This window comes from Emydura macquarii, unplaced genomic scaffold, assembly GCF_026122565.2.
Source record: "Emydura macquarii macquarii isolate MOO-44397 ecotype Brisbane River unplaced genomic scaffold, CSIRO-AGI_Emac_v2 contig_3296, whole genome shotgun sequence".
NCBI classification, from domain to species: domain Eukaryota; kingdom Metazoa; phylum Chordata; order Testudines; family Chelidae; genus Emydura; species Emydura macquarii.
In genome coordinates, this window is record NW_027133433.1 from 735,324 (window position 1) to 759,184 (window position 23,861).

General features: G+C 64.1%; 4 protein-coding genes across 6 annotated transcripts; 3 read left to right on the forward strand and 1 right to left on the reverse strand.

Annotated features, from left to right (window-relative positions):
• Nucleotide 1: 1 nt before the first annotated feature.
• LOC137143101 (uncharacterized) lies at nt 2–6,780 on the forward strand. The gene is made up of 7 exons (XM_067532713.1): nt 2–273; nt 1,037–1,186; nt 1,729–1,956; nt 2,242–2,529; nt 2,999–3,229; nt 3,640–4,344; nt 5,000–6,780. Exons 1-7 carry the CDS (start codon nt 57–59, stop codon nt 5,416–5,418), a joined length of 2,238 nt encoding a protein of 745 aa, XP_067388814.1. The 5' UTR covers nt 2–56; the 3' UTR covers nt 5,419–6,780.
• A 3,641-nt stretch (nt 6,781–10,421) lies between these two features.
• FAM83E (family with sequence similarity 83 member E) lies at nt 10,422–16,558 on the forward strand. The gene is made up of 5 exons (XM_067532723.1): nt 10,422–10,931; nt 11,238–11,405; nt 11,728–11,852; nt 14,986–15,520; nt 16,319–16,558. The coding sequence occupies exons 1-5, from the start codon at nt 10,491–10,493 to the stop codon at nt 16,556–16,558; spliced, it is 1,509 nt and encodes a 502-aa protein (XP_067388824.1). The 5' UTR covers nt 10,422–10,490.
• Nucleotides 13,426–14,064, forward strand: SPACA4 (sperm acrosome associated 4). Its single transcript, XM_067532741.1, has one exon. It carries the CDS (start codon nt 13,666–13,668, stop codon nt 14,029–14,031), a length of 366 nt encoding a protein of 121 aa, XP_067388842.1. The 5' UTR covers nt 13,426–13,665; the 3' UTR covers nt 14,032–14,064.
• A 1,816-nt stretch (nt 16,559–18,374) lies between the features above and the next one.
• LOC137143113 (uncharacterized) lies at nt 18,375–23,228 on the reverse strand. Of its 3 annotated transcripts, none has more exons than XM_067532725.1 (7): nt 22,861–23,228; nt 22,337–22,459; nt 21,873–22,064; nt 21,368–21,595; nt 20,499–20,693; nt 20,014–20,244; nt 18,375–18,721 (listed from the first exon to the last, which is right to left on the reverse strand). In XM_067532725.1, exons 1-7 carry the CDS (start codon nt 23,024–23,026, stop codon nt 18,699–18,701), a joined length of 1,158 nt encoding a protein of 385 aa, XP_067388826.1. In that variant the 5' UTR covers nt 23,027–23,228; the 3' UTR covers nt 18,375–18,698. The 3 variants fall into 3 exon arrangements, with proteins under 3 accessions (XP_067388826.1, XP_067388825.1, XP_067388827.1); XM_067532724.1 differs by having other exon boundaries at nt 20,499–20,723; XM_067532726.1 differs by lacking the exon at nt 22,337–22,459 and having other exon boundaries at nt 20,499–20,723.
• Between the last annotated feature and the right edge of the window lie 633 nt (nt 23,229–23,861).

The window sequence follows — 23,861 nt, forward strand, 5'->3', positions numbered from 1 at the left end:
CGACGGCCCCAGCGAGGCAGAAGAAGCGCCGTTGTCTGGTTGCAGACGTGGGCACAATGGCGCTGCTGATCCGGGACCTGCTGGCTCCCCTCCCCCAGGGCATGCGGGTGAAGAAGCTGATGGAGGTGCTGGCGGGGAAGCACGGACTCGACCTGGAGGCCTTCAGCCAGGACAGGGGCTACAAGGACGTGGTCTCCTTCCTGGGGGATGTCCCGGGACTCGCGGTCCGGGAGACCGAGAAGGGCGACAACTGGCTTGTGCAGCTGTGGAGAGGTAGGGAGTGACGCTCAGAGCCACGGTCGGGACCGAGTCCTTGCTCCCAGCCCCCTCCCCTCCCGACTGCTCTAACCACTAGACCCCGCTTCCCTCCCAGAGTTGGGAACAGTCTCCAGGAGTCCTGGCTCCCAAACCCCCTTACCCCTCTAACCACTAGGGATCTCTGCCTGGCACCTACCGTGACCAGCCCCCGGGGGGGGGGGTTAAAGGCCAAAGAGCAGCAAAATGTGATGTCAACCTGGGACCCCCAGGTTGCTCCAACCCGCCCCTTCACCCCTTCACCCCTCCCCGAGACAACCGCTGGCAGGCCAAGTGGGGTCCTGGCATGTCAGTACCCTGCAGGCCAGCGAGGGCCCCATGCTGCCCTCTCCAGGCTCTCCCTCACCCCCTCAGGGGCGCCCCTGCCCCACGCAGCTTCCTCCCCCTGGGCAGCAGCTACCGGCATCCCCCCAGAGCCAGGGGCAGCCCACAGCTGGGACGCTGGGGACCCAGAGCCGGCTGCCGCGCCGGAGAGCGGTGGGGTGGCCAGGTCGCAAGTGTGAAATGTCGGGACCCGTTTTCTGGAGGGGCAGGGGGCATAGTGGAGTATGTAAGACAAAGCCCCTGATATCGGGACGTCTGGTCACCCTAGAGAGAGGTGAGGGGGCCGCGCTGGGGGGGAGGTGAGGTCGTGTGTGGTGGCGGGAGCTGGCGGGGGGGCAAATTGTCTTTGTCTTTTCCCTCCCACTGAGGGGCCCTTGTTTCTTTTCCCCTCCTTTAGGTGTTGGCGTGAAGTCCCCCATCCTGAAGCTCCCCCCGGATCCCGCTCTCCCATTGGCCTGGGACAGCAGCACCCCCCCACCCGATGCCGCTGACGCCCCTTCGCCGCCTGCCGACGTGGAGCCGATGGAAGCCCCGGGGCAGGCACCCGGTGAGCAGCTCAGCCAGCCCCTCAGCAAGGCCACCGTGTGTGGGGCGTGAATCCGGGGGGCGGAGGGGGATGAGAGACTCGGTCCAGCTCTGAGCCAGGCCCTGAATGCCCCCTCCCATTGCCAAGCACCGCAGGGGGCATGGTGGGGCTCGGAGTCTGGTCCCTTTCCCCAAGAGGGTCCCTCGCCCATCTTGTGTGGGGCCATGGGGCAGGGCACGTCAGTAGGAGATGGCTGGTGGTTGGGGGTTGGGGGGCTCTATGTGGGGCCGTGTTGGCGGGGGCTAGGTGTGGGTGGCCTGTCGGCCGGGATGCCGGGGTGGGGATGAAGGGAGCCTGTTTGTGGGGTGGGCGGGTCTGGCTGGGAGGCACACTGGGGGGCAGCGTGTGGGGTGCTCTCCTGGCCACTGCCCTGCTCTGGGGACACACGAGGACTTGGGCCGATCGCCCACCAGGGCTGGGTCCACAAGCCCAGGGTACCCCATGGCGGGGGAAAGGAGGGCCCAGCCGGCACAGGCCCTTACCAGCCCCCCGTCTTGTTGCAGGCTTGGCCGAGGTCTCGGCCTCGGTGCGGGAGGTGCTGGGCCGCTTCCCGCTGGGTCTGAAGGTGGGCAAGCTGAAGGTGGCGCTGCAGAGGGAGCACGGGCTGGACCTGGAGGTGCTGAGCCGCCAGCAGGGCTGCGGGGATGCCCTGGGGCTCCTCCGGGGCCTGCCCCACTTCTGGCTGCAGGACCCGGGGAAGGGCGACACCTGCCTGGCCTGGCTGGGCACGGGTAGGTGGGCACGGCCGGGATCTCCCCGCGCTGGCGGGAGGGGAGGGGGCGCAGCTGGGCCTGCGGCGGGAGTTAGGGTGAGATGCGGCTGGGGCGGTGCCCAGGGGTTGGGGGGCCCGTGCTCTGTGTTGGGGGGCAGGGCAGGGCTGGGGTTAGGCACGGGTGGCGGTGGAGGGGGGCGCTAGCTGGGCCTGCCCCGGGGCGGGCAGGCTGGAGGTGTGTCTGTGGGGGGCCCGTGCTCTCTCACTCTATCGAGGGGCTGTTTGTTCCTTTCCCCCTCTTTAGATGCGGCCGTTAGCCCGACGGCCCCAGCGAGGCGGAAGAAGCGCCGTTGTCTGGTTGCAGACGTGGGCACAATGGCGCGGCTGATCCGGGACCTCCTGGCTCCCCTCCCCCAGGGCATGCGGGTGAAGAAGCTGACGGAGGCGCTGGCGAGGAAGCACGGAGTCAACCTGGAGGCCTTCAGCCAAGCCAGGGGCTACGGGGACGTGGTCTCCTTCCTGCGGGATGTCCCGGGACTCTCACTCCAGGCCCCTAAGAAGGGCAAGAATTGCCTTGTGCGGTTGTGGACAGGTAGGGAGTGACGCTCAGAGCCACTGTCAGGACCAAGTCCTTGCTCCCAGCCCCCTCCCCTCCCGACCGCTCTAACCACTAGATACCACTTCCCTCCCAGAGCTGGGGACAGGGAGTCTTGGCTCCCAGCCCAACCTCCCCCTCCCCCCCCCCCGGGCGCGCGCTCCTCCTCTAACCACTAGGGATCTCTGCCTGGCACCTACAGAATGACCAGTTCCCCCTACTGGAGGCATGGAAATTGTTGTGTGCTGGAAGAAGTAGGATTCTCCAGGGTGTGTAGTTTGTTTCCTTCCTCTGCCCCCAACCTAGGATCTGGGGAACTTCGATTCATCCATTCCTGCCCCCCTGAGCCGGCCAGTCCCCACCCTGGGGCAGGCTCAGAGCCAGCACCCCTTAGAGGGGAAAGGCCCGGTGCTCCATTCCCCACCCCCTGACCTTGGCAATCTTTCTGCCCTTGGCCTCTTTGCAGACGTAGCTGAGGTCCTGAAGTTGCTCAAGCGTCTGCTAAGGACGTACACGTCTGGCCTCCGTCTGAAGAAGGTGCAGGAGTTCCTGCTGGAGAGACACGGGCTGGATCTGAAGGCGTTTGTCAACTCCCAGGGCTACGAGGACGTGGTGGGGTTCCTGCAGAGCCGCCTGCCTGGGCTGGAGTACAGGAGGCCTGAGAAGGGGGAGAAGTGCATCATCCGGCTGGGGACAGGTTCGACTCGGGTGGGGAGCGGTGAACAGTAACGACTGAACCCCAACTAGCGCCAGGGACGCAACCCAGGAGTCCTGGCTCCCCTCCCAGAGCCGGGGATAGGACCCAGGAGTCCTGCCTTCCAGCCCCCCAGCTCTAACCACTAGATCCTGCTCCCCTCCCAGGGCCGGTGATAGAACCCAGGAGTCCTGGCCCCCCACTGGACTCCATCCCATGTGCCAGAGCCCCGCCCCCCAGCTTTCCCCAGAGCCATGGGGGGTAGCTGAGACCTGGATTGCTGGTTGTCTGACTCCCCGGCCGTGGGGCAGGGCGAAGGCTGTGGGCAGGGATGCAGTACCTGCTGGGGGGGATGCAGTGGGCCCTGTTACCCACCCTGCCCTGACGGTGCTTTCCCCCCTTCTCTCCTCTAGGGCAGAAAGGCAGCTCGGGCTCTTTGCCCCCTGACGGTGCCCAACCCCTGCCCGGCTCCAAAAGGTGTCCGCTCCCCACTAATGCCGCAAAGCGCCCGGCCCCACCCGCCTCCAGCTGCCTCAACCCCCGGCTGCCCAGTGCTCTCACCAACCAGCCTCTGCTTCCTGGCCTGCCCTCGGGCCAGGAGCCCCTCAGTGCCCCTGCCATCCTGGGCAAGCTGGGAAAATCCCCTGGGGCCACCCCTTGCCTCCCGCCCTGGTTACTCAGCCCACCCCAGCCCACCGGCGCCCGCTCAGGCCTGCAAGTGGACGATGAGACCCAGGAGTCCGGAGCCAGGTGTGCCAGCATCCCCTTGGTCCTGCGAGCAGAAGAGGGGACCCAGCAGTCTGGGGCCCAGCTGGGCAGTGTCCCCCTGAACCCAAGGGCAGGCTCCCCCGAAGCGCCCGCCTCCCGGTCCCCTGAGGACCTGACGGAACTGAAGCGGAAGGTGGGGGACATCCTGGCCGGGCACCCCGGGGGCATGTCCCTCTTCCAGCTCCGGGCTGCGTACAGCGCCAGCCACCAGCACCCGCTGCCCCTGGGCCACACGGCCTCCACCAGGCAGCGGCTGGCCCAGATGCCCGACGTGGTGAGGATCCAGGGCTACGGGGTGCAGACGCTGTTGCTGCCCGTGGCCCCTGATGAACCCCCGGGGGCAGAGCCAGGTACGTAACGGGGGAGGCAGCTGCCCTACATCGGGGAGGGATTGAGGGGAGGCTGGACTGGGTCCCGCCAAGGGGGGTGTGTGATTGGGGGAGGGATCAGGCTGGGTCCCCCAAAGGGGGTGATGGGGCTTCCCCCAGCCAGATCTGGAGGCCCCGAACCATCAGGCCTCTGCCATTGGCCTTGAAACTGGGCCAGCCACTGGCTGGGCCAGTCCAATTCCTTCCCAGCATCCCCTGCACTGGGACGTCTCCCACCATGCCCTACTGGTGCCCGGCCCCGGAGCAGCCCAGGCCTTCCCAGAATGCACTGGGGCACAAGGTACAGTGGGGGGGGGCGTTTCCCAGCATGCATTGCTGGTGCCGCTCTGCATCCCACTGGCTGAGGCACACCGGGTATGTCCCAGAATGCACCAGGGCAGCGGGGGGCTCTGACCACCCCCTGCTGGTTGGGGCGGCTTAGAAAATAAAAGCCTCCAATCGCTGGCAGCCGGGGGAGCTTCCCCCACGGGCCCTGAGCATGTCTAGCACTGAGCTTGGCAGACCCAAACCCGGGGGAGGGGGGGAGTGCATGGCTGAGTTGGGGGGGCACCAGATCAGACCCACTGGCTTGGCTCTGCCCCACTGTCAATGGGATTTATTGGGGTTTGTTTTCAAGGTCTCGCTTGGTGGATCCCACAAGAAGCTGCCGGCCTGGCTGGTGACCCTGACGCTCCGGCGGGGGCCCCTCCCGCCCCCACAGGTCCTGACTTGGGGGGGGACCCCAACGTCCTGGCTGAGCCCCCTCCTGCCCCAGCTGAGCTCCCTCCCACCCCCGCAGGTCCTGACTTGGGTGGGGACATGAATGCCCTGGCCAGGCCCCCTCCCGCCCCAGCTGAGCCCCCTCCTACCTCCACAGGTCCTGCCTTGGGTGGGGACCCCCACACCCTGGTTGAGCCCCCTCCTGCCCCAGCCGAGCTCCCTCCCACCCCCGCAGGTCCTGCCTTGGGTGGGGACCCCGACATCCCAGCCGAGCTCCCTCCTGCCCCAGCTGAGCCCCCTCCCTCCCCCCAGGTCTTGTCTTGCCTGGGGACATGAACGCCCTGGCCAAGCCGCTTCCTGCCCCAGCTGAGCCCCCTCCTACCACCACAGGTCCTGCCTTAACTAGGGACCCTGACACCCTGGCCGAGCCCCCTCCTGCCCCAGCCGAGCTCTCTCCCACCCCCGCAGGCCCTGCCTTGGCTGGGGACGCCCACACCCCAGCTAAGCCCCCTCCTGACCTGGCAAGGATCCCTCCCGTCCCCCACACCCCGCTGTGCCCAGAGGCTGCCTGGCCTGAAGCCCCGGATGATCCCTGTGCAGCCGCTCGACCCGTTGTGCACTCTCCTGCCTGGAAGAAGCTCCTAGCCCACGCCAGCCCAGAGCTGCCCTCCTGGCGCCGGGAGGAACCGGGGCCACTCCCGGCAGGGCACAAGGTGGTCCAACTGGTGTCCCCCTTCCAGAGCCACCCCTGGGCTGAGGATGCCCCCTGCGCCACCCCTCAGGTGCAGCTGCTCCCTCGAGGCCCGGGTCAGAGCCAGGACATGCCCGCTGCCGTGGGCCCAATCCCAGCCATTCAAGCTGCTGGGCTGGATCCAGCCGAGGACCAGGCCGTCTCCTCTGCCAAGCAGCTCCCACTTGTGGCTCCAGGCCCCTTCCCTGCTCCAGATGCCGGTGCCTTAGCAACCCCCAACCCCTTCACAGAGGGCTGGCCAGAGAGCGGGCGCTCTGAGTCGGGCGGAGATGTCGGGTCTCCCTTCGACCCCCTGTGGCACTGCAGTCCAGACCAGCCGGCCCCCGCCGCCGGCAGGACCCAGCCAGAGACAGAGGCCGGCAGCCCCTCTGCCCCTCCGGCCCCCTCGCCGGAGCACTGCCCTGACAGCTGCATCGTCCTGTAGCCGCAGCATCGGCCAGGGTGCAGCTGGCAAATCAGGGCTGCTGCCAGCCACAGCGGGCCGGCAGCTCTGGGGTGGAGCGTGTCAGCCTCAGGACAGCTCAGCGCAAGGCCTCAGACTTTGCGGAGCTCTGCAGGAGAGGACGGGAAAGGAAGCCCTGTGATTTCCCCTGGGGCATTTCACCTTCCCTGAGCACTGGGGCGTTTTCCTCTCCCCCCAGGACAGGGACATTTCTTTGATGGGTGAGTGAAGATCTCTTTATCGGGTGGCCTTGAAAACGATGGCTTCCAACTTTTAAAAAAGCCGGCCAATGACTCTTTGGCGGGGGGAAGTGGCTTAATTTCAGGAATCCTAACTTTTGACACCCTCCCCACCCCAGCCCCCCGACCTCTCCCCCCTCGTAGTACAAGTGCTCGGTGCTTCTGGAATGCAGCCGAGGCTTTTCAACTGAACATTGCTGAAAGGGGTGGCCCCCCCACTGACGTCTTAGGGAAACGGGCCTGCGCCCTGGCTCACAGCTTGGAAATGGTTTCCATTAAATTTTCTAATAATTTGCAGCCGAAGCTCCTGCGTTTGGGTTCACCGGCGTCTCTCGAAATAATAGTCACAGAAGATGAGGGCTGGAAGGGGCCTCAGGAGGTATCTAGTCCAACCCCCTGCTCAAAACAGGACCAACCCTGACTAAATCATCCCTGAAATCGCTGCTACCTGTAACTCTTCTCTCGCTGCCTCTTAGCTCGGCTTCTGCCTTTGTTCCAGCGACCTAGTTACTTCTGCAGTACCAGCGGATGAGCACAGGGGAGTCATTTTGCCACTCTGTGCCTCAGTTTCCCCAAGCTGTACGATGGGGATGATGATTGTGACCTCCTGGGTAAAGTGTTCTGAGATGTACTTGTCCCATAGCCCCTGGGTTTTCATTCAGGATGAGGGCAACCCGTTATTTTCCCTGGGTTAGTTTTTGCTGCCTTGGGCGGTGGCTTTTTTGGTTTCCAGTATCGCTCTGTAAAGGGGGCTTTTAATTGCTCCTTTATAGATCAAAGCCCAGCTTCATCGAGTCTAAGCCTAGAAGGGACCATTGGGAGCATCTAGCCTGATGCAGGCTGTAGGCTTGCCCCGGAATTACTCCTGTTCAAACCAGAGCAGATCTTTTAGGGAAACTGCCCATCTGGATTTAAAAATGGGGGATGGGGACTCCAGCGTAGGGCTGGGGAAATCAATCTGGTGGTTAATGCCCCGCCCTCCCTGGGAACAATTCACATCTTCCCAGTTGGAATGGGTCTATTTTCAATGTCCGGCCGGGGGGGGGGGAGGGGGGTGTCGTGTCACACTAGGTTGAATCATCAATTATCCCAGTGCCCTTCCCCATGGAGGGACCTATAGATGGGGATCAAGCGCCAGGTTTCTCTGAGCTGCCAGGAGGCTGTACCCGGCCACACGGAGGAGAGAATCTTCCTGGGAGAACAGCCGCAGGCTGAGAGGCCGGCACAAAATCCCCCTGCCCCCAAACATCCCTGCCTCGGAGAATCCCCCGCCCCTGGGATGTTCACAGCCCGATGGCCCTGCCCCGGGATTGGACCCACGCCAGTGCCAGCTAGGGGAGCTGCCCCTGAGCTGGGCGCATGGGGCTCTGCAGCGCAGCCTCTGGAGGGCCCCCCAATTGCCACATCCCCATGGGGCAGACTCCTAGTCATGGCCCCCGAGACAGGGAGCCCTATAGGTACCAACACCTCTGGCGTGCGGAGCCTGTCTCAATGCCCACCCCACCCCTGGCATGAGGACGCTGGGTCTTGGCTCTGTCCCTGCCCCTCAGCCAACGTGTCAGTCCCAGGGGCGATGCCCCCTTCAGTACTCTGCTCCCGGGGAGTTGGGAGGAAGGTTTGGGGGGCCAAGGGTGAATGTGGGGGGTCAGGGGAGGGGATCTGGGGGTGGGATGTGGGGGATCGGAGTGAATTGGGGGGAAGGTTTGGGGAACTCAGGTGAGTTTAGGGGGAGAGGGTCGGGAGGTGAGATGGGGGGGAGGAGGGGCCAGGCAGCGTAGGGGGCAGGCTCGGGGTAGCAGGAAAGATCCCATGGCAGCCGGACTGGTCTAGCCGGTTCCTGTTATCTCGGGGCCGGGGATTCCTAGGAACTGCCACCCAGATCCGGGATCCTGCCAAGCAGCCCTGCCCCTGCCCCAGCGGCATGGGGGTGGGGGACCGAGCCCCCAGGCCAGGGGCGAGCGTGCCAGCCCCGCACGCCCCCGCCCCATAGATACCGCTGAGGGAGTGTAGTCGGGGCTGGTCCCTTCACCCTCCACTCGGGGAGGAAAGTCCAGTGGTTGGGGGGCGGGCAAGGGGCAGCCAGGACACCTGGTTCCCTTTTGACTCTTCCAGGCTCCCTGCGCCCAGCGCTTGGAAATCCCCTGGGAAGCCGCCCCACCAGCTGGGACTCGGGGCTGCATCTTCGGTGCCCCCGGCCCCATTCGTCACCCGCCGCCCAGGCGCCCGCCCTGTTTGCCCAGCGGGCAGGGCCAGGGCCCAGCTGCCTCCTCCTATAACCGGCAACTCGGCCCTGGGCCACCTGCTAGGAGCCTGTGCCCAGCATCCCCAGCCGGGCCCGCCCGCAGCTGGGACCTGGGGGGCCGAGCCGGGGCGGGGGCTGCGTAGCCCAGGGGGAGGAGCAACTCCTGCCTGGAGGAATCATTAACAGGGGAAGGACAGAGGAGAGCGAAGGAGGGAGGATATGAACCCGGATCCCTGGGGCAGGTAGGTGTGGGCTGCAGTGGTTAGAGCGGGGGCTGGGAGCCAGGACTCTTGGGTTCTCTCTTTGGCCCTGGGAAGGGAGTGGGGTCTAATGGTTAGAGTGGGGGGACTGGGAGCCAGGACTCCTGGGTGCTAGCCCTGGCTTGGGGAGGGGAGTGGGGTTCTAGTGGTTAGAGCAGGGGGCCTGGGAGCCAGGACTCCTGGGTTCTCTCCCTGGCTCGGAGAGGGGAGTGGGGTTTGGGAGCTGGGGGGCTGGGAGCCAGGACTCCTGCGGTCTCTCCCTGGCTCACGGAGGGGAGCTGAATGGGGGGACTTGGGCTCCATTATGACTCTTTCCCGCTGCTCTTCCTGGTTCTTGGAGAGATTTACTAGAAAAATCCTGGCTGGGCTGGTTCTGTTTGTTTGGAGGAAACGATGCCCAGGTGATCAGCTTGTTCCTTTTAGGGAGCCTGCAGGAGGGAAGGGGAGACTCCATGGTCTGTGACTGCGTCCTGGCTCCCAGCACCCGCCAGCTCTAACCATTGCACCACACATCCTGTCAAGCACAGAGCCCTATAACTAACAGAGTTGGAGGCGGGGAACCACAAACACACCCCTTGAACCTAATCTTATCGGGGCTTCCGCTGCGGCGCTCTGCTGGGAACAGAGCCGCGGGGTGGGGGGCGTGTCTCACTTCCCCAAAACTGGGATCCTGCCCTGAGGCCTTGTCTCCCTCCCTCTAGGGCCCTCGACCAGCGGCGCCCCCCCCCCAGCGGCAGGAACCCGATTGCCAAGGGCTGGGTCCCTGGGGCGATCCCAGCCACCGACCGGCCCAGGAGGGGCTCTGTGTGCCAGCTGCAATCCTGTCTAAAGTTTAGATCTGGTTTAGATCCTCAGCCGGCCCCCATCACTGTGGCATGTGGGCACCTCACCCCTGTGGTAGAGATGGGGAAACTGAGGCACGGGGTGATTGCCTGACTCACGCAAGAGGTCCTTGAAGCCAGGTTTCTCCAGTCTGAGACTGTGCCGCTGCTCCCAGCCCAGCCTGCCTTCTGCCCCCTGGGCCAACCAGGGGTACGTTCCACCTGTGATGTGCCCCAGGACAGAGATTTCCCTGCCCCTGGCGTGGGGGTGTTTCCCTGGAGATGGCGCTACCTCCTAGGACTGTACCTCTGGCCATGGGGGCTTGCGGGAAGCCCAACGGGGATAAAGGAACCGCGGTTTGGAGAGGCGACAGGATGGACAGACTGTGAGCTCTGTGTCTGGGCAGCACCTGGCACGACGGAGCCCCGATCATGGTGACTGAGTCTGGGAACCGCCCAGCGTGACAGGGCCCCGATCTCCGTGACTGTATCGAGGCACCGCCCGGCTCACGGAAAGGACAGTCTGACCAGGAGGGCAGGGAGGTTGGCTGAGAGTGGGGTGTGTTGGGTAGGTGTTGCTGTTGTGTCTGTATCTGATTGTGTGTGTGGGGGGGGTGTGCCCTCCAGCCCCAGCCCCACTCACCACGGGGCCCATGGCAGCCTCCCAGCTGGCCTGCTTGGAGGATGCCCCCCCTGGCACCCCAGTGACCGAATCCAGCCCTGAATTTTTCTACTCGGAGGGGCAGCGCCTGGCTCTGGAGGCCCTGCTGGCCGGAGGGCACACAGCCTACGCGCAGCGCCTGGCGCAGGATGGGCTGCGCCCCTTCCTATCTGACGACGAGCTCCGGTGCCTGGCCGAGGCAGCCCGGGATGTCCCAGAGCCGTCGGGGGAGCGGGACGGGGATGCTGACGAACTCAGCCTGAGCTACTGGCCCGGGTGTTCGGACGAGCCCCTCCCAGAACTGGAGCTGGGCTGGCCCCAGGACGGCAGCTGGAAGGGCATCACCCGCGCGGAGGTCTACACCCACCCGCCGGGGGACGGGGCCCCCAAGGTCAAGGAGCTGGTGCGCAGCAAAATTCAGCAGGCCACTAAGGTATGGGGAGCCAGGACGCCTGGGTTCTCTCCCTAGTTCTGGGAGGGGAGTGGGGTCTAGTGGTTAGAGCAGGGGAGGCTGGGAGCCAGGATGCCTGGGTTCTCTCCCTGGCTCTGGGGGGGATGTGGGGTCTAGGAGTTATATGCATTACTGGGAGCCCCGGAGGAATGATACTGAGTGCTGGGTGCCCAACCTGCTCTGCTCAGTCCCCACCTCCCTGAGTCAGCCACTCCCGGCCCTGGGGCCGGATGGGAGCCGGCGCCCCCTAGAGGTGACGTCTGCTACTCCTTGTGGGGTGTTTCCCAGGTGGTTGCCGTGGTGATGGACGTCTTCACGGACCCCGACATCCTGCTGGATCTGCACGAGGCTGGCATGAGGCGGGGGGTCCCCGTGTACCTGATCCTGGGGGAGCAGCACCTGGCCGCCTTTCTCAGCATGGCCGAGGGCGTCTGCCTCAACGTGCGCTACATGGAGGTGAGGCCTCGCTTTGGGGTGCTGGGCCTGCCGTGCCCCCCCTGCAGCACAGCGCCCCCTAGTGCCTCACGGGGGCATTGGCACCAGCCCTGGACATGGGGGAGAGCGCCCCTGTTGGGCCCCCCCAGCAGGGCAGGGAATGCGAGGGGAGAAAAGCCGGGGGGGCGTGACTCGTGGCTGGGTTACAGAGCTCGGGGGCATCTGGCTATGCTCAGGGATCCAAACCTGCCTGGCTTTGGGTGGATTTGGGTGGGGATCCCCCCGGATGTTGCTTTGGACCCAGTCCCTGATTTTATGCATCCTCCCCCCCCCCCCCCCCCAGAACCTGCGGGTGCGGGTCATTGCGGGCTGCACCTTCTGGAGCCGACAGCGCAAACAGGTCACCGGGAGCCTGAAGGAGAAGTTCTTGCTGGTCGATGGGGAGATGGTGATAACGGGGAGCTACAGGTGAGGAGTGGTATCAGGGAGAGCATCCCCGGCTGAGCCCCTGCCCCGCTCCCTGCAGCACATCTGGGTTTTCCTTCAGTGTCTCCTGTCTTGTCCCACCCCACAGGGGCCACGTCTCGGGGGGGCGGGCCTTGGTCTCGGCAATGGGGCGGGTTTGTGTGATGGGGACAGACCCGTCCGGCTTGGCAGTGAGGCTGAGAACGCACCGCACTTGGTTCATGAGTGGAGGGTGCCATGGTGAGAGAAGCGCTAGGGTTAAGCAGTGCTGGAGTGCGTGGCTGTGCGTGCCCAGGTGTGGGGCAGCCTGGGGGCTGGCGGAGGGGGACTCCTGCTATTTGACTGGGGAGTGCCCCCTGGTGAGCCCCCTGGTGGGATGGGGTCTGCACCCCCACACTACAGATGGGGAATCTGGGGCAGAGTGGGGAAAGGACCTGACTCCTAGATCCCACAATGGGGGATAGAACCCAGGAGTCCTGGCTCCCAGCCCCCACAACCGCTGGACTCCCTCTTTAGCTGATGACTTTATGGTTCCTGTCCATGGGCTCCCCTGGGCGCCAGACCTCATGGTGACATCACTCACTGTGACATCACTGTGACGACATCACTCACTGTGACATCACCAGACTCTGGCTGGAATGGGCCAATGAGAATCTTGCAGCCTTATTGTGAGGTCATCACGGCTGGGCTACTCAGTCTGGGTGGGGGCTTGCGGCAGCACTCAGCTCTCTGCGGCGGCCACGGCCAGGAACCCAGAGCGAACGGGAGCGAAGAATCCGGATCCATCCTCCAGACCCTGGTTCTGAATGCGCCGAGTCCTCGTGGCTCACACCTGGTTCTGGAGCGACTGGATGAGAGTGCTTTAGATCCAGCTGCTACCCTGGCTCCGAAGTCTCTGGAGCCAGGAGATCCAGATCTAGCCCTGGTACTGAAACCCCTGGAGCGGCCCAGATCCAGACCCTGGTTCTGAAGTCGCTGGATCAGGAGGGCCGGGACCTGGTTCTGCCGTCCCCGGAGCAGCCCGGATCCAGACCCTGGTTCTGAAGTCGCTGGATCAGGAGGGCCGGGACCTGGTTCTGCCGTCCCCGGAGCAGCCCGGATCCAGACCCTGGTTCTGAAGTTGCTGGATCAGGAGGGCCGGGACCTGGTTCTGCCGTCCCCGGAGCAGCCCGGATCCAGATTCCGGTTCTGAAGTCGCTGGATCAGGAGGGCCGGGACCTGGTTCTGCCGTCCCCGGAGCAGCCAGGATCCAGACTCCAGTTCTGAAGTCGCTGGATCAGGAGGGCCAGGACCTGGTTCTGCCGTCCCCGGAGCAGCCCGGATCCAGACCCTGGTTCTGAAGTCGCTGGATCAGGAGGGCCGGGACCTGGTTCTGCCGTCCCCGGAGCAGCCCGGATCCAGATTCCGGGAAGTCGCTGGATCAGGAGGGCCGGGACCTGGTTCTGCCGTCCCCGGAGCAGCCAGGATCCAGACTCCAGTTCTGAAGTCGCTGGATCAGGAGGGCCAGGACCTGGTTCTGCCGTCCCCGGAGCAGCCCAGATCCAGACCCTGGTTCTGAAGTCGCTGGATCAGGAGGGCCGGGACCTGGTTCTGCCGTCCCCGGAGCAGCCCGGATCCAGACCCTGGTTCTGAAGTCGCTGGATCAGGAGGGCCGGGACCTGGTTCTGCCGTCCCCGGAGCAGCCCGGATCCAGATTCCGGTTCTGAAGTCGCTGGATCAGGAGGGCCAGGACCTGGTTCTGCCGTCCCCGGAGCAGCCCAGACTCCGGTTCCGCTGTCCGCATCTGCGTGATCCCCCACCCACCTCCACTGCCCTCATGCCGCCCCTGCTGGCGCTGGCCCTCCTGCTGGCGCTGCCCGGCGCCAGCCCGAAGGAATGCTTCTTCTGCGAGGTGACCTCCTCCCGGCACTGCCCCAGCACCCGCATGAGCTGCGCCGCAGACGAGGACTGCTTCGTGGGGCGCGGTGCCGCCCTGGGAGTCTCCCTCATCCAGACCAAAGGCTGCACCCGGGCCATCCGCTGTGGCAAGGAGCACCCCGTTACCCACATGGGGGTGACCTACAGCCTGGTCACCCAGTGCTGCAAAGGCAACCTGTGCAACCGGGCCAGCTCCCGCCCACGGGGACCCGGCCTGGGTCTGCAGCTGGCGCTGGGCGCGGCCGTCCTGCTGGGGGCGCTGTGACGGCCGGGGGGACGAGGCATTCGAGGAATAAAGCCCTGGCACAGGGTGATGGCTGGCGTGGTTCTCTGTGGCCCCAGAGGCTTTGGGAGGGATCTGGATGAGGCATCAGTGGGGTGGAATGAATGTGGGGGGCAGTGGGGAACTGGGAAAAGGACCCAGGCGTCCGGTGGTGTATACAGAATCATAGAGGCTGGCAAATGGGACCTAGGCGTCTGGGGGGTGCATGCAGAGTCATGGGGGGAGCAGTGGGGATGGCAAATGGAATCCAGGCGTCTGGGGAGGCCCGTCTTTGCGTCAGCACAACAGGCATCCGACCCAGCATCGGGGCCCCCAAACCCCGGCGTCTGGGCCCACTCGGGCCCCATGCGTCCTGCCTCCCTAAGTGCCCCCCCAGCCCATGGATGCTGGATGCTGCCACCCTCCTGCCTAAACGCCGAGCGATGCCAATGAGGTAAGGGGCTGCCGCACCCCAACGCCGGGCGAGGGGTCCCCCCTATACCCATCCTCCACCCCAGAGGCGGTCGCATCCCAGTGCTGGGAGTCGGGGGGTGCATCGGGGGGCAATGTTGCTGTTCCCACTCCCATGAAGGAGCATTTGGGGGTTCCCCCCCCCATTTTCCAGGGTTTTATTTTCCAATGTGGGTCTTTCAAAACATTTAATTTTTCTCATCTCTTTGTCTCCCCTCCCCCTGCACCCTGCTACCCTCTTGCCCCTCCCCCCTTGCCCCTGCGCCCCACTACCTCCACCCCTGCACTTCGCGACCCTCTTGCCCCCCCCCCGCACCCTGCTATCCCCACTCCCCCTTCCTCCCCCCACTTTCCTCTCACCCTCCCTGCGGCACCCCTCCCACCTCGCTTCCCTTCTACACCCCTCTCCTCGTTCCCCTCCCCCATGCACCCCTGCCCCCCCACTATCCCCCTGCACCCCACTCTCCTCCTGCCCCCCCTCCCCAGTTTCACATGGAGCGACGCCCGGCTGAGCCGCCAGCTGGTGACGCTGCTGACGGGCGAGATCGCCGGGGCCTTTGACCGCGAGTTCCGGACCCTCTACGCTGCCTCCCGCCCGCTGGCGCCCGCCCGGGACCTCCCGCCCGCCCCGCCGGCCCCACCCCGGGACGGCCGCGCCAACGGCCAGCCTGCCCCCTACCTCAGCGTCCTGGGCGGGCTGCAGCTGTCCAAGGGTGCCCACCGGGTGGCCGAGCGCCGCTCCGTGGCCCCCCAGCCCGTGGCCAAGAGCCGGGCTGGGGAGTGGGAGTTGGTGCGGGCCATCTGGGCCACGGCGGCCGACGAGCCGCCCGCCCCACCCCGCCGCCTGGGCCCCGAGGGCCACAGCGCCCTAAGCGACGTCCACCGGGGCGGGCAGCCGGCCCGGCTGGCGGGCATCGCGGCGCAGAGACCCAGCAAGTCCCTCTGGGACCTGAGCCGCCTCTCCCAGCTCTCCGGCTCCAGCACTGGCCCGGACGGCACCGAGCCAGGGGAGGAGGCGAAGGTGAGCGGGTGGCACCAGGGAGCAAGGGATAGGGCTGGGGGGCTGGCTATCTCAGGACGGGGGCAGGGCTGGGGAAATGGGGGGGGCCTGTGTACGGGATGGGGGCAGATCCAGGGGGCTAGGGCTGGAGGTTGCCCCCCCCACATGACCCGGGCAGGGCTGATGGTGGCCTGGCATCCCCTGCGGCTCTGGTCCTGGCTGCACCCTGGGCCCCGCCTTGGCACCACATTCTCCCCGCCATGGGTCAATATTGACCTAGGTGCAGTGCCCGCCTCTGCCCTTCCCCAGTGCCCCAGGCAAGCTGTGGGGCATGGGGGGGTGCAGAGCCTTTCCCCCAGGCCTTGACACCCCTGGGGAAATGATGCAGATTGGGGGGGGGGATGATGGGGCACTGGAGGGGCAGGAGGGCCCTTGGGGGTGCTGTGGGGGGAGATGTCGGAGGGTAGAAGGAGGGTGGGGTGGGGCAGGGGAGCTGCTGGAAGGGGCTGGGGTTGGGAGATGGCTAGGGAGGCCCTGGGGGGCATGGCAGGGGGCAGATGTTGGGGCTCAGAGGCTCTGGGGGGTCAGAGAGGCTCTGGAGGGGGGAGGAAAGAGGGTGCTGGGGGGCACTGGGGTGCTGCCAGGAGGTCCTGCGGTGGGGGGTGCTCAGGGGAGATGTTGGGGTACATGGTGCTGGGCTGGGGGGCAGAGGAGAGATGTTGGGGGCACAAGGTGCTGGAGGGGAAATAGGAGATTCTGGGGTGCAGCTGAGTGGCACTAACTCTCCTGGGGGGGCTGCCCCCCATTTCTCCCCCCCAGGGCAAGCCCAAGTGGGGCTCTCAGGACACGCCCGCCCGGGCACTGATGAGGCGGAGGGGTGCGCCCCCCGCCAGCGAGGACCCCCGCCTGCCCCTCATCTACCTGTCCCCCGCATACAAGACCCCGGCGCCTGGGTACGGAGGCCTGGGCCGGCTGCAGGGCCAGCTCTACCATGGGCCCCCAGCCCTGCCTCGGCCCTGGGGGGTCCCCCACGGCTACAGCCGGCCCCGCCACTACTGACCGGGGGGCAAGCGACCTCCCCCATCCCCCCATGCTGTCCCCGGTGGGGCAGGCCAGTGGGTTACACTGGATCCAACTGGTGAGTGGGAAGGACTTATACTGGTGTTACTGGGAGAAACCAGTGCCTGCTGTGGGGTTCAACTGGAATCGGAAGGGCGGCGTCTCCCTGTTATACAAGCTGTTATACTGGTGTTACTGGGAGGAACTGCTGCTGGCATCCCCTGGACTCTGGAGAGAGGCTTCCTCGGAAGAACTGGGGCCTGCTTGTGGGCGAAACTGGAACCACTCGGCTTTATTTCCAGCTCAGGTGTTAACTGTTGGAACAGCTGCAGCTGAGAAGTCACTGGAGTCAGCCAGGCCCTGGGAGCCTCTGTACTGGTGTTACTGGGCTGCACTGGTGGGCCTTGATGGGAAGGGGATCTGCAAGACAATTACTCCCCCCCCCCCCCACCACCTCCCAGCTTGGTGATTGGCAGCCCTGGGGGCAGGAGAGTAATGATTGCACTGGAGTGACTGGGACACGGGGCCAGGTCAGCACCCCACAGAGAACAGGGCTGGGCCGCCGCTGGGAACCCAACCAAGCGGCTCTGCTGGAGCTACTGGCGTGGACTGGTTAAACTGGGGGTACAAAGATTTCCTTCCACACCCCAGGGGCTTACTGGCCTTGGCGCTCTGGGGAGGGGGGCCGGAGTATGACTGGGTTAAACTGGAAGGAGAGGGGCGAGTCTTTCTCCCGCTTCTTGAGAACGTGTTTGGAAGACGGGGGCCCAGGCGCTGGCATCCGCTGGGCTTTTCCAGCCAGCGCTGGTGGGAATACGGGGCTGAACTGGGCCTACGCCAGCGGTGATCTTACGCAGTCGGTCTGGATGAACTGGGCCCCAGATCCCCGTCAACGGGGCCCACGCTCATTTTAATGGGAGCACGCGCTAAAGGCTGCGTGAGCGAGCGGATGTACACTGAAGGGGGGGGGGGTGTAGCAGGTTAGAGTGGGTGGGGGCTCTGGGAGCCAGGACTCCTGCAGGTGCCCCTCACCTCTGGGAGGGGAATTGGGTCTAGTGGGTGGGGGGAGGGACTGGACACCGGGGTTCTGTTACCAGATTGTACATAATGATCATCCCTTGTCAAGGTGCAAACACCCCAACATGTGTCTCCCATTCAAAGAGGGGGTGTGTTCCCTTGCAATGTTCGCCCTTCCCCTGCTGGTCTGGGACCCGGCTGCAGGGGGTTGGACAGGGGAGCCCCAGCTCCCGGAGTCAGGGGATCTTTGGTGGATCACCCCCTTCAATTAACAAAGCAGCTACTGGCCTGTGGGGCTTGGGAGAAAGGAAGAAAAAAGTGACTGAGCGCTGCCAGGGTCTGCAGAGAGCCTGAGTTGACTGCTACCCTGGGGGACCTGCCCTGGGCATGGGGTCTTCTGCCCCCCACAGCACTGAGGCTGGGACTGAGCACCCCACAGAAGACAAGCCATAGCTCAGGGGGGGCATATCTGCCCATTGTAGGTGGGAGGAGACGAGTGGGGGGCCAGTAGGCCCCCCCCCATTGCCCATGTGGGGCTGAGCACAGTGGGGTGAGGGGCAGTGCAATTGACCCAGGGGGATGTGACATTGACCCATGCCAGCTGAAGGGGGGTGAACAGAGAACACGGCTGTAAGGCAGGCAGGGTCCGGTTTAATAGGCTACTAATTAAGGGGAGAACTCCCAGGACGGACAGACAGATCCGAGGGCTGTAACAGCACTGTGCCCCTGCACAGCTGTTACCTCCACAGGCCACACACACCACACACACCCCCAGGGCAGAGCCTCCTTTGCAAATCCAGCAGAGCCAGGGTTGCTGGACAATCACTAGGAAGGGGGCCCCCCCACACACAATGGTGTCAGCTGCCAGCGCCCCACAGCAGGGGCAGGGTCGCCTGCCGCCATGCAAAGCGGGAGCTGCTGCAGGCCAGATCTCTTGCAGGGCAAAGCTGCCCCCCCCCCCCAGGCCCCATGGCTCTGGCACAGAGGGATGGGGTCAGGACCCAGCGGCCCTCGCCTTTGCATGGGACTCACGCCGCCACTCCTCTTGGTCCCCCTGCGCTCCCTCAGATGCCTTCTGTAGCCTCACAGCCAGTTCAAGGGCAGTATTCCCCAGGGAGGCAGGTCAGCAGGAGGGGGGTTTCATGGCTGCAGGAAGAAAAATGGGGGGTGGGCTCAGGTGGGGGGGTGGGACCCCCAAAAATTGGGCCACAGACCCCTTCAACATCCTCCCACCCCGACTGAGCACTTCTGGGCTCTTGCTGTTTTATAAGCTCCAGAACCAGTGTGTACTTTCCACAGGGTAACAACCTACTACTGCTGCCGGCAGCAGACACACACACACCTCAGCTGGCAGAGGGCTCAGTTTGGATCATGCTTGGGGCTTCCACCCCCTGACACACTGTAGGCTCGTTGAGAGAAGTGTGGGGCCCTTGACCATCATTTGCTGAGGCCCTACCCCCTCCCATTTCACCCCAATTACAGGCAATCTGGGGGGCCCAGAGCTCTGGTACAAGTGTCCCTCCTTTCATCTGCCCTGGTCACCCCTCCTGCCCCAGCTGGGTCACAAGCAGGGGTTGAACACACACATAGCCCAAGGAAGTTACAGGAAATTGCACATTTTTGAAGCGTCAGCTGTTGTGACATGAACCTTTCACCATTTCCTCCCAAAAACACTTTTTTCCAAATATGCAAAAAATGTTTTAAGAGAGGGACAAAAGTGGAAACTGACGTGTTTGGATTTTTATTGGAACAAAGTATTTTAGACTCTTTTCAGGTCAAACACTTTGAGACAATCAGAAGAGTTTTGTAAAAGGGAACTTCCCTTTTTAAAAAGAACCTACAGAAAACCCATGAAGCTTTTTTTTTTTTTTTTTTGGGGGGGGGGGGGGGGGAAGGGGAATCAAAGTAGTCTATTCCAAAAAGGGCAAGAAGGTTTTTCTCCCCCCCCCCCAAAGCCTTTTCCTAAACCTTTCAATTTTGACAAAAATGGGGTGGGGGGTTTTGGGTCAAAAACCCTTTTGATGAAAAAAAGCCAACCAGCTTCACACCCAACCGCGGGGGGCGGGGGTGGGGGGTGCGCCAGAGTCAGATTCCAAGGCCTGACGGCACCACTGTGATAATCTGATCAGACATCAGGGCCCAAGCATAATTTTTTCAGGCCCAGGACAAACTTGTAACACGGGGCCCCTCTCACACCCCCCCACAATCCCTGGTCCCATGCATACAATTTTATGAGCCATGAAAAGTGTTTTCCTCGTGGTAATGGGGACTGCAGCCTGGGCCAGGTCCCCAGGCCCTGGTAAAGTGTACGCTTCCCCCCATGTGGGGGCCCCGTCTGACATCACGTGTAACACAGGCCGTAGGATGTCCCCAGAGAGCAGGCGACACAGACTCAGTGTGGAAGGGAGAGGGGCAAAGATCCACCCCACCCCACCCACCTGTGGGAAGGATCACCGTGCCCTTGCTGTGTCCTGACGGCTGGTGGAGCTGGATCCCGGGCACCTGCCCCAGCAGCCTCAGCACATTGCCATCCTCTGCTTCGTGGCTCAGCGCCAACAGGTCCAGGCCGTGGTCCCGCCACACGGTGTCCAGGAGCCTGGGCAGCCCCAAGCCCATGGGGAAGGGGCGCAGGACTTGCTGCAGCAATGGGGCGAGTGTGCCGGCGGCATCTGGGGACAGACGCGCCGAAGGATCAGAAGGACGGAGACACACGGAGCCCCGGAGATTGGACCCCGCTCAAAATTCCAGAACCCAGCAGTTCTGCTCTAACCACTGGACCCCGCTCCCTTCCCAGAACCGGGGACAGAACCCAGGAGTCCTGGATCCCAGCCTCCCCCCCGCTCTACCCACTAGACACCACTCCCCTCCCAGCACCAGGGAGGGAGCCCAGGCCTCCTGGCTCCCATCTCTGTGCTTTAATCACCTCTGTTTCCCGTGGATTTCGATCTCTTCAACGGAGCCGGCTTCTCTGGCTGCTGGAGTTCCAGGTCCCCTGTTTCCGGACAGCAGCAGCAGCAAGCAGACACTGGAGCCGGGCGCTGGGCTGGCTGTGACAGGCTGCTGTGTGGGGCCGGACTGGGGGGAGGCTTTGGGGCTGCTGCGGATTCATTTGTCAATTCTAGAGGGGGGGCGGGGGAAGGAACAGAATCTACAGCAAAAAAATAAATCCCAGACCAGAGATAAAGCAACAACCGGGCAGCAGGGTGGATGAGTCAGACACAGGGGGTGTGGGGAGGGAATCAAGGCTGCGATACAGCCTGGGGGCACCCACTCACCACCCCCACCTGCCCATCAAGCGTCCCGCTCGATGTGCAGGGTCTCAGCGTGCCTCAAAACAAAGCCTCTCGCCCCCAGGGTGGCAACGAACTCCTCAAAAACCCGAGAGAGGCGCAGCTGCCACCTGCCTGCGTTTGCCGGGAGCCGGAACAAACGGCTCTGAGAGGGGGCGGAGCAGCTGAGCATAAGACGCACAGTGTCTTAACTTCAGGGCATCTCCCCTCCCCGCCTCCGTAGCACCAGGCGCAGGCTCTGGGCACACTCAGGAAGGCGGATCTGAGCACGCTGCATAAGATGTATTCTTGTCCGAGCATCCAGGGCTACCAGGCAGAGTGGCCTCCACTGGGCCACGAGAAAAGACATCACAGTGGCTACAACGCAGGTAATTCCCAACCAGGGGAATATTTCCTGGCAGGAGGGGCTGTAGCTTTTGGAGCTGTTTGAAGGGAAGCAGGGCGGGACAAACCCCCTGGAGGGGGAAATTCCCATGGGAGGATGGGAACCCACCAGCCCTACCTGTCTGAAGCTGGATAAGGCACTGGAGGCCTCTCTTAGGGGTGCGCAGCCGCAGGCCGGGCACCTGGGCCATGAACTTCAGGACGTCCGCGGCACCGGCAGCCTGGCTCAGCGTCTCCACTGTGACCCCATGCCGACGCTTCATGATCTCCAGCAGCTTCGCCAGCCGCAGGCCGGAGGGAAACGCCGACAGGACGCCCCGCACGAGCAGGGCGATGGCCGCAGCACCTGGCGCCGACCGACACAGAGCCCAGAGCTTGGAGTTAGGAGTCAAGTCACACCCCAGAGCCGGGGAGAGAACCCAGGAGTCCTAGCACCCACGCCACCCTCTAACCACTAGACCCCACTCCCCTCCCAGAGCTGGGGGTACAACCCAGGAGTCCTGGCTCCCAGCCCCACTCACGAGACCCTACTCCCCTCCCAGAGTCAGGGATTGAGCCCAGGAGTCCTGGCTCCCAGCATCCCCTGGACTCCTGTCTGGCTCCCATCTCTGCACTTCACCCACCTTCGTTTCCCCCCGATTTCGGTCTTTTCGACTGTGCAGGTTTCGGGGGCCGCTGGCGCGCCAGGTCCCCTCCTGCAGGACGGCGGGACCCAGAGGACACGGGAGCGGAGCGTCGGGCTGGCTGCGCCGGGTTGCTGCGTGGGGCCGGACTCGGGGGGGCCCCCAGGGCTGGTGAAGATTTGTTTGGCAACTCTAGAAAGGGGGGGAGGGGGAGGGAAGAGAACAGAATCTACCGAAAAAATAAATCACTGACACAGAGCAGAGATAAAGCAGCAACAGGGCCTGGGGTGGGTGAGTGAGTGAAAGACACCGGGGTGGGGGAGAGAAATCAAGGCTGTGATATAACCTGTGTGCACCTAACCACTAGACCCCACTCCCCACCCAGAGCAGGAGATAGAACCCCAGAGTCCTGACCCCCTTCCCCTCACCCCATCACTCTAACCCCAGAGGTAGCCTCTGCTCACTTCTTGGCCCAGCCCGTTCCTTGGGCCACTCGTGAACCGGGTCCCAGCAGTCGGTGGCCCAGTCGCCAGGGGGCGCAGAGCAGGGGTACCCGGGAGCGGAGCTTGGCGCGGGGGGATCCCCACCTGAAGGGAGGAGAGGACAGAGCCCCATGGGTCATGAAACCAACCAGGGGGAGAGACAGGAAGAGCCCAGGGGCAGGGGATAGGAGCTGGGGGGCCTGCCCATGCTCTCCCCCACAACCCCATAGGGAAGATGCAGCATACAGCCACCCAGGCCAGACAGACGGCTGGGCAGAGGGCCCGTGACAGCTGGGACAGACAGCCAGAGATCAGAGCCACGGATACACCAGGCCCCATGGCTCCCCCCACCCCCTATTGCTTCCTCCAGGCCTACCAAAACCCTCCAGCCCCCTTCACTCCCCAAATCCTCCATCCCCTCCTTTCACCCCCAAACCACCTCCATCCCAGCCCCCCCACTCCCCTCCCAGCAGGGGAACCAAGGCATGCACTGCCCCTGGCCGTACCAGCTGGCTTCAGGGGCTTCAATTCCTTGGGGGCCTCTGTCCGAGGTTGGGGGCGGCAAGGTCTCTTCTTAGGAGGGGGGCACCCCTCCTCAGCCAACAGCTTCTTCCCCAAGCCCAACTTGGGGGAACCATCAGACACCACCACCACCTCCAGCCAGGGCTCCATGGGGCCCAGCCAGGATCTTCGCCAGCCCACCTGTGAAGGGAGATCTCTCGAGCCAGAGACAGAACCCAGGAGCCCTGGTTCCCAGCCACCCCCAGCTTCTAACCCACCAGCCCCCACTGCCCTCCTAGAGTCAAGGAGAGAACCCAGGAGTCCTAGCTCCCTTCGGAGAGGATCCCCCCCCAAAAAAGACACTATAAGAACAAAAACCAAAACCAGGAGGCACAAACTAACAGGTCAGCCCCTTTTATACCTTAGTCCCTTATGGGGTGTGGCCCAAGGGAGCCAATCAGGGGACACCCTCTGGTCACTGAAGGCAGGACCTGAGGAGCAGGCCTTGCCATTGGCTGGTGCTCCAAGCCAATCCCCTGTGCCCTCTGGGAGTTCCAGGCCCCCTTTATTTTCCAGACATTGGGCAGGGGAGGGACTGGAGCACTTTGGGGGAGGGAGCCACTGTGGGGCAGTGAAGATGTGAAGGGGCATTTTGGGGAGATCACTGAGGGGGTGGTTTAGAGGCCTCCTGTGGGGGGGATCATTCAGGGAGGAGGAATCAGGTATTTGGGGGTCAGGGAGCATGTGGTCGGCTCCCCTGAAAGAGGCGTAGCGGGCCAAAGAGAACAGTGTTAGCCTCCTTGGCAGGGGTCCTTTGAGCAGGATCTTGGGGGTGGCTGAGGGGGGATTTGGGGGGTTCCCAGAACAGCAGCTCTGAAGGGCGACGACAGGCGTAGGGGGCTGGCGCAGCCGGCCACGGTCCTTCAGCCTCTGAAATTTGGGACAGATGCTCCCGCTTTGGTAACCCGGAAATTTCATCCCCGTCCCCAACCCTTCCCTTCGCAGC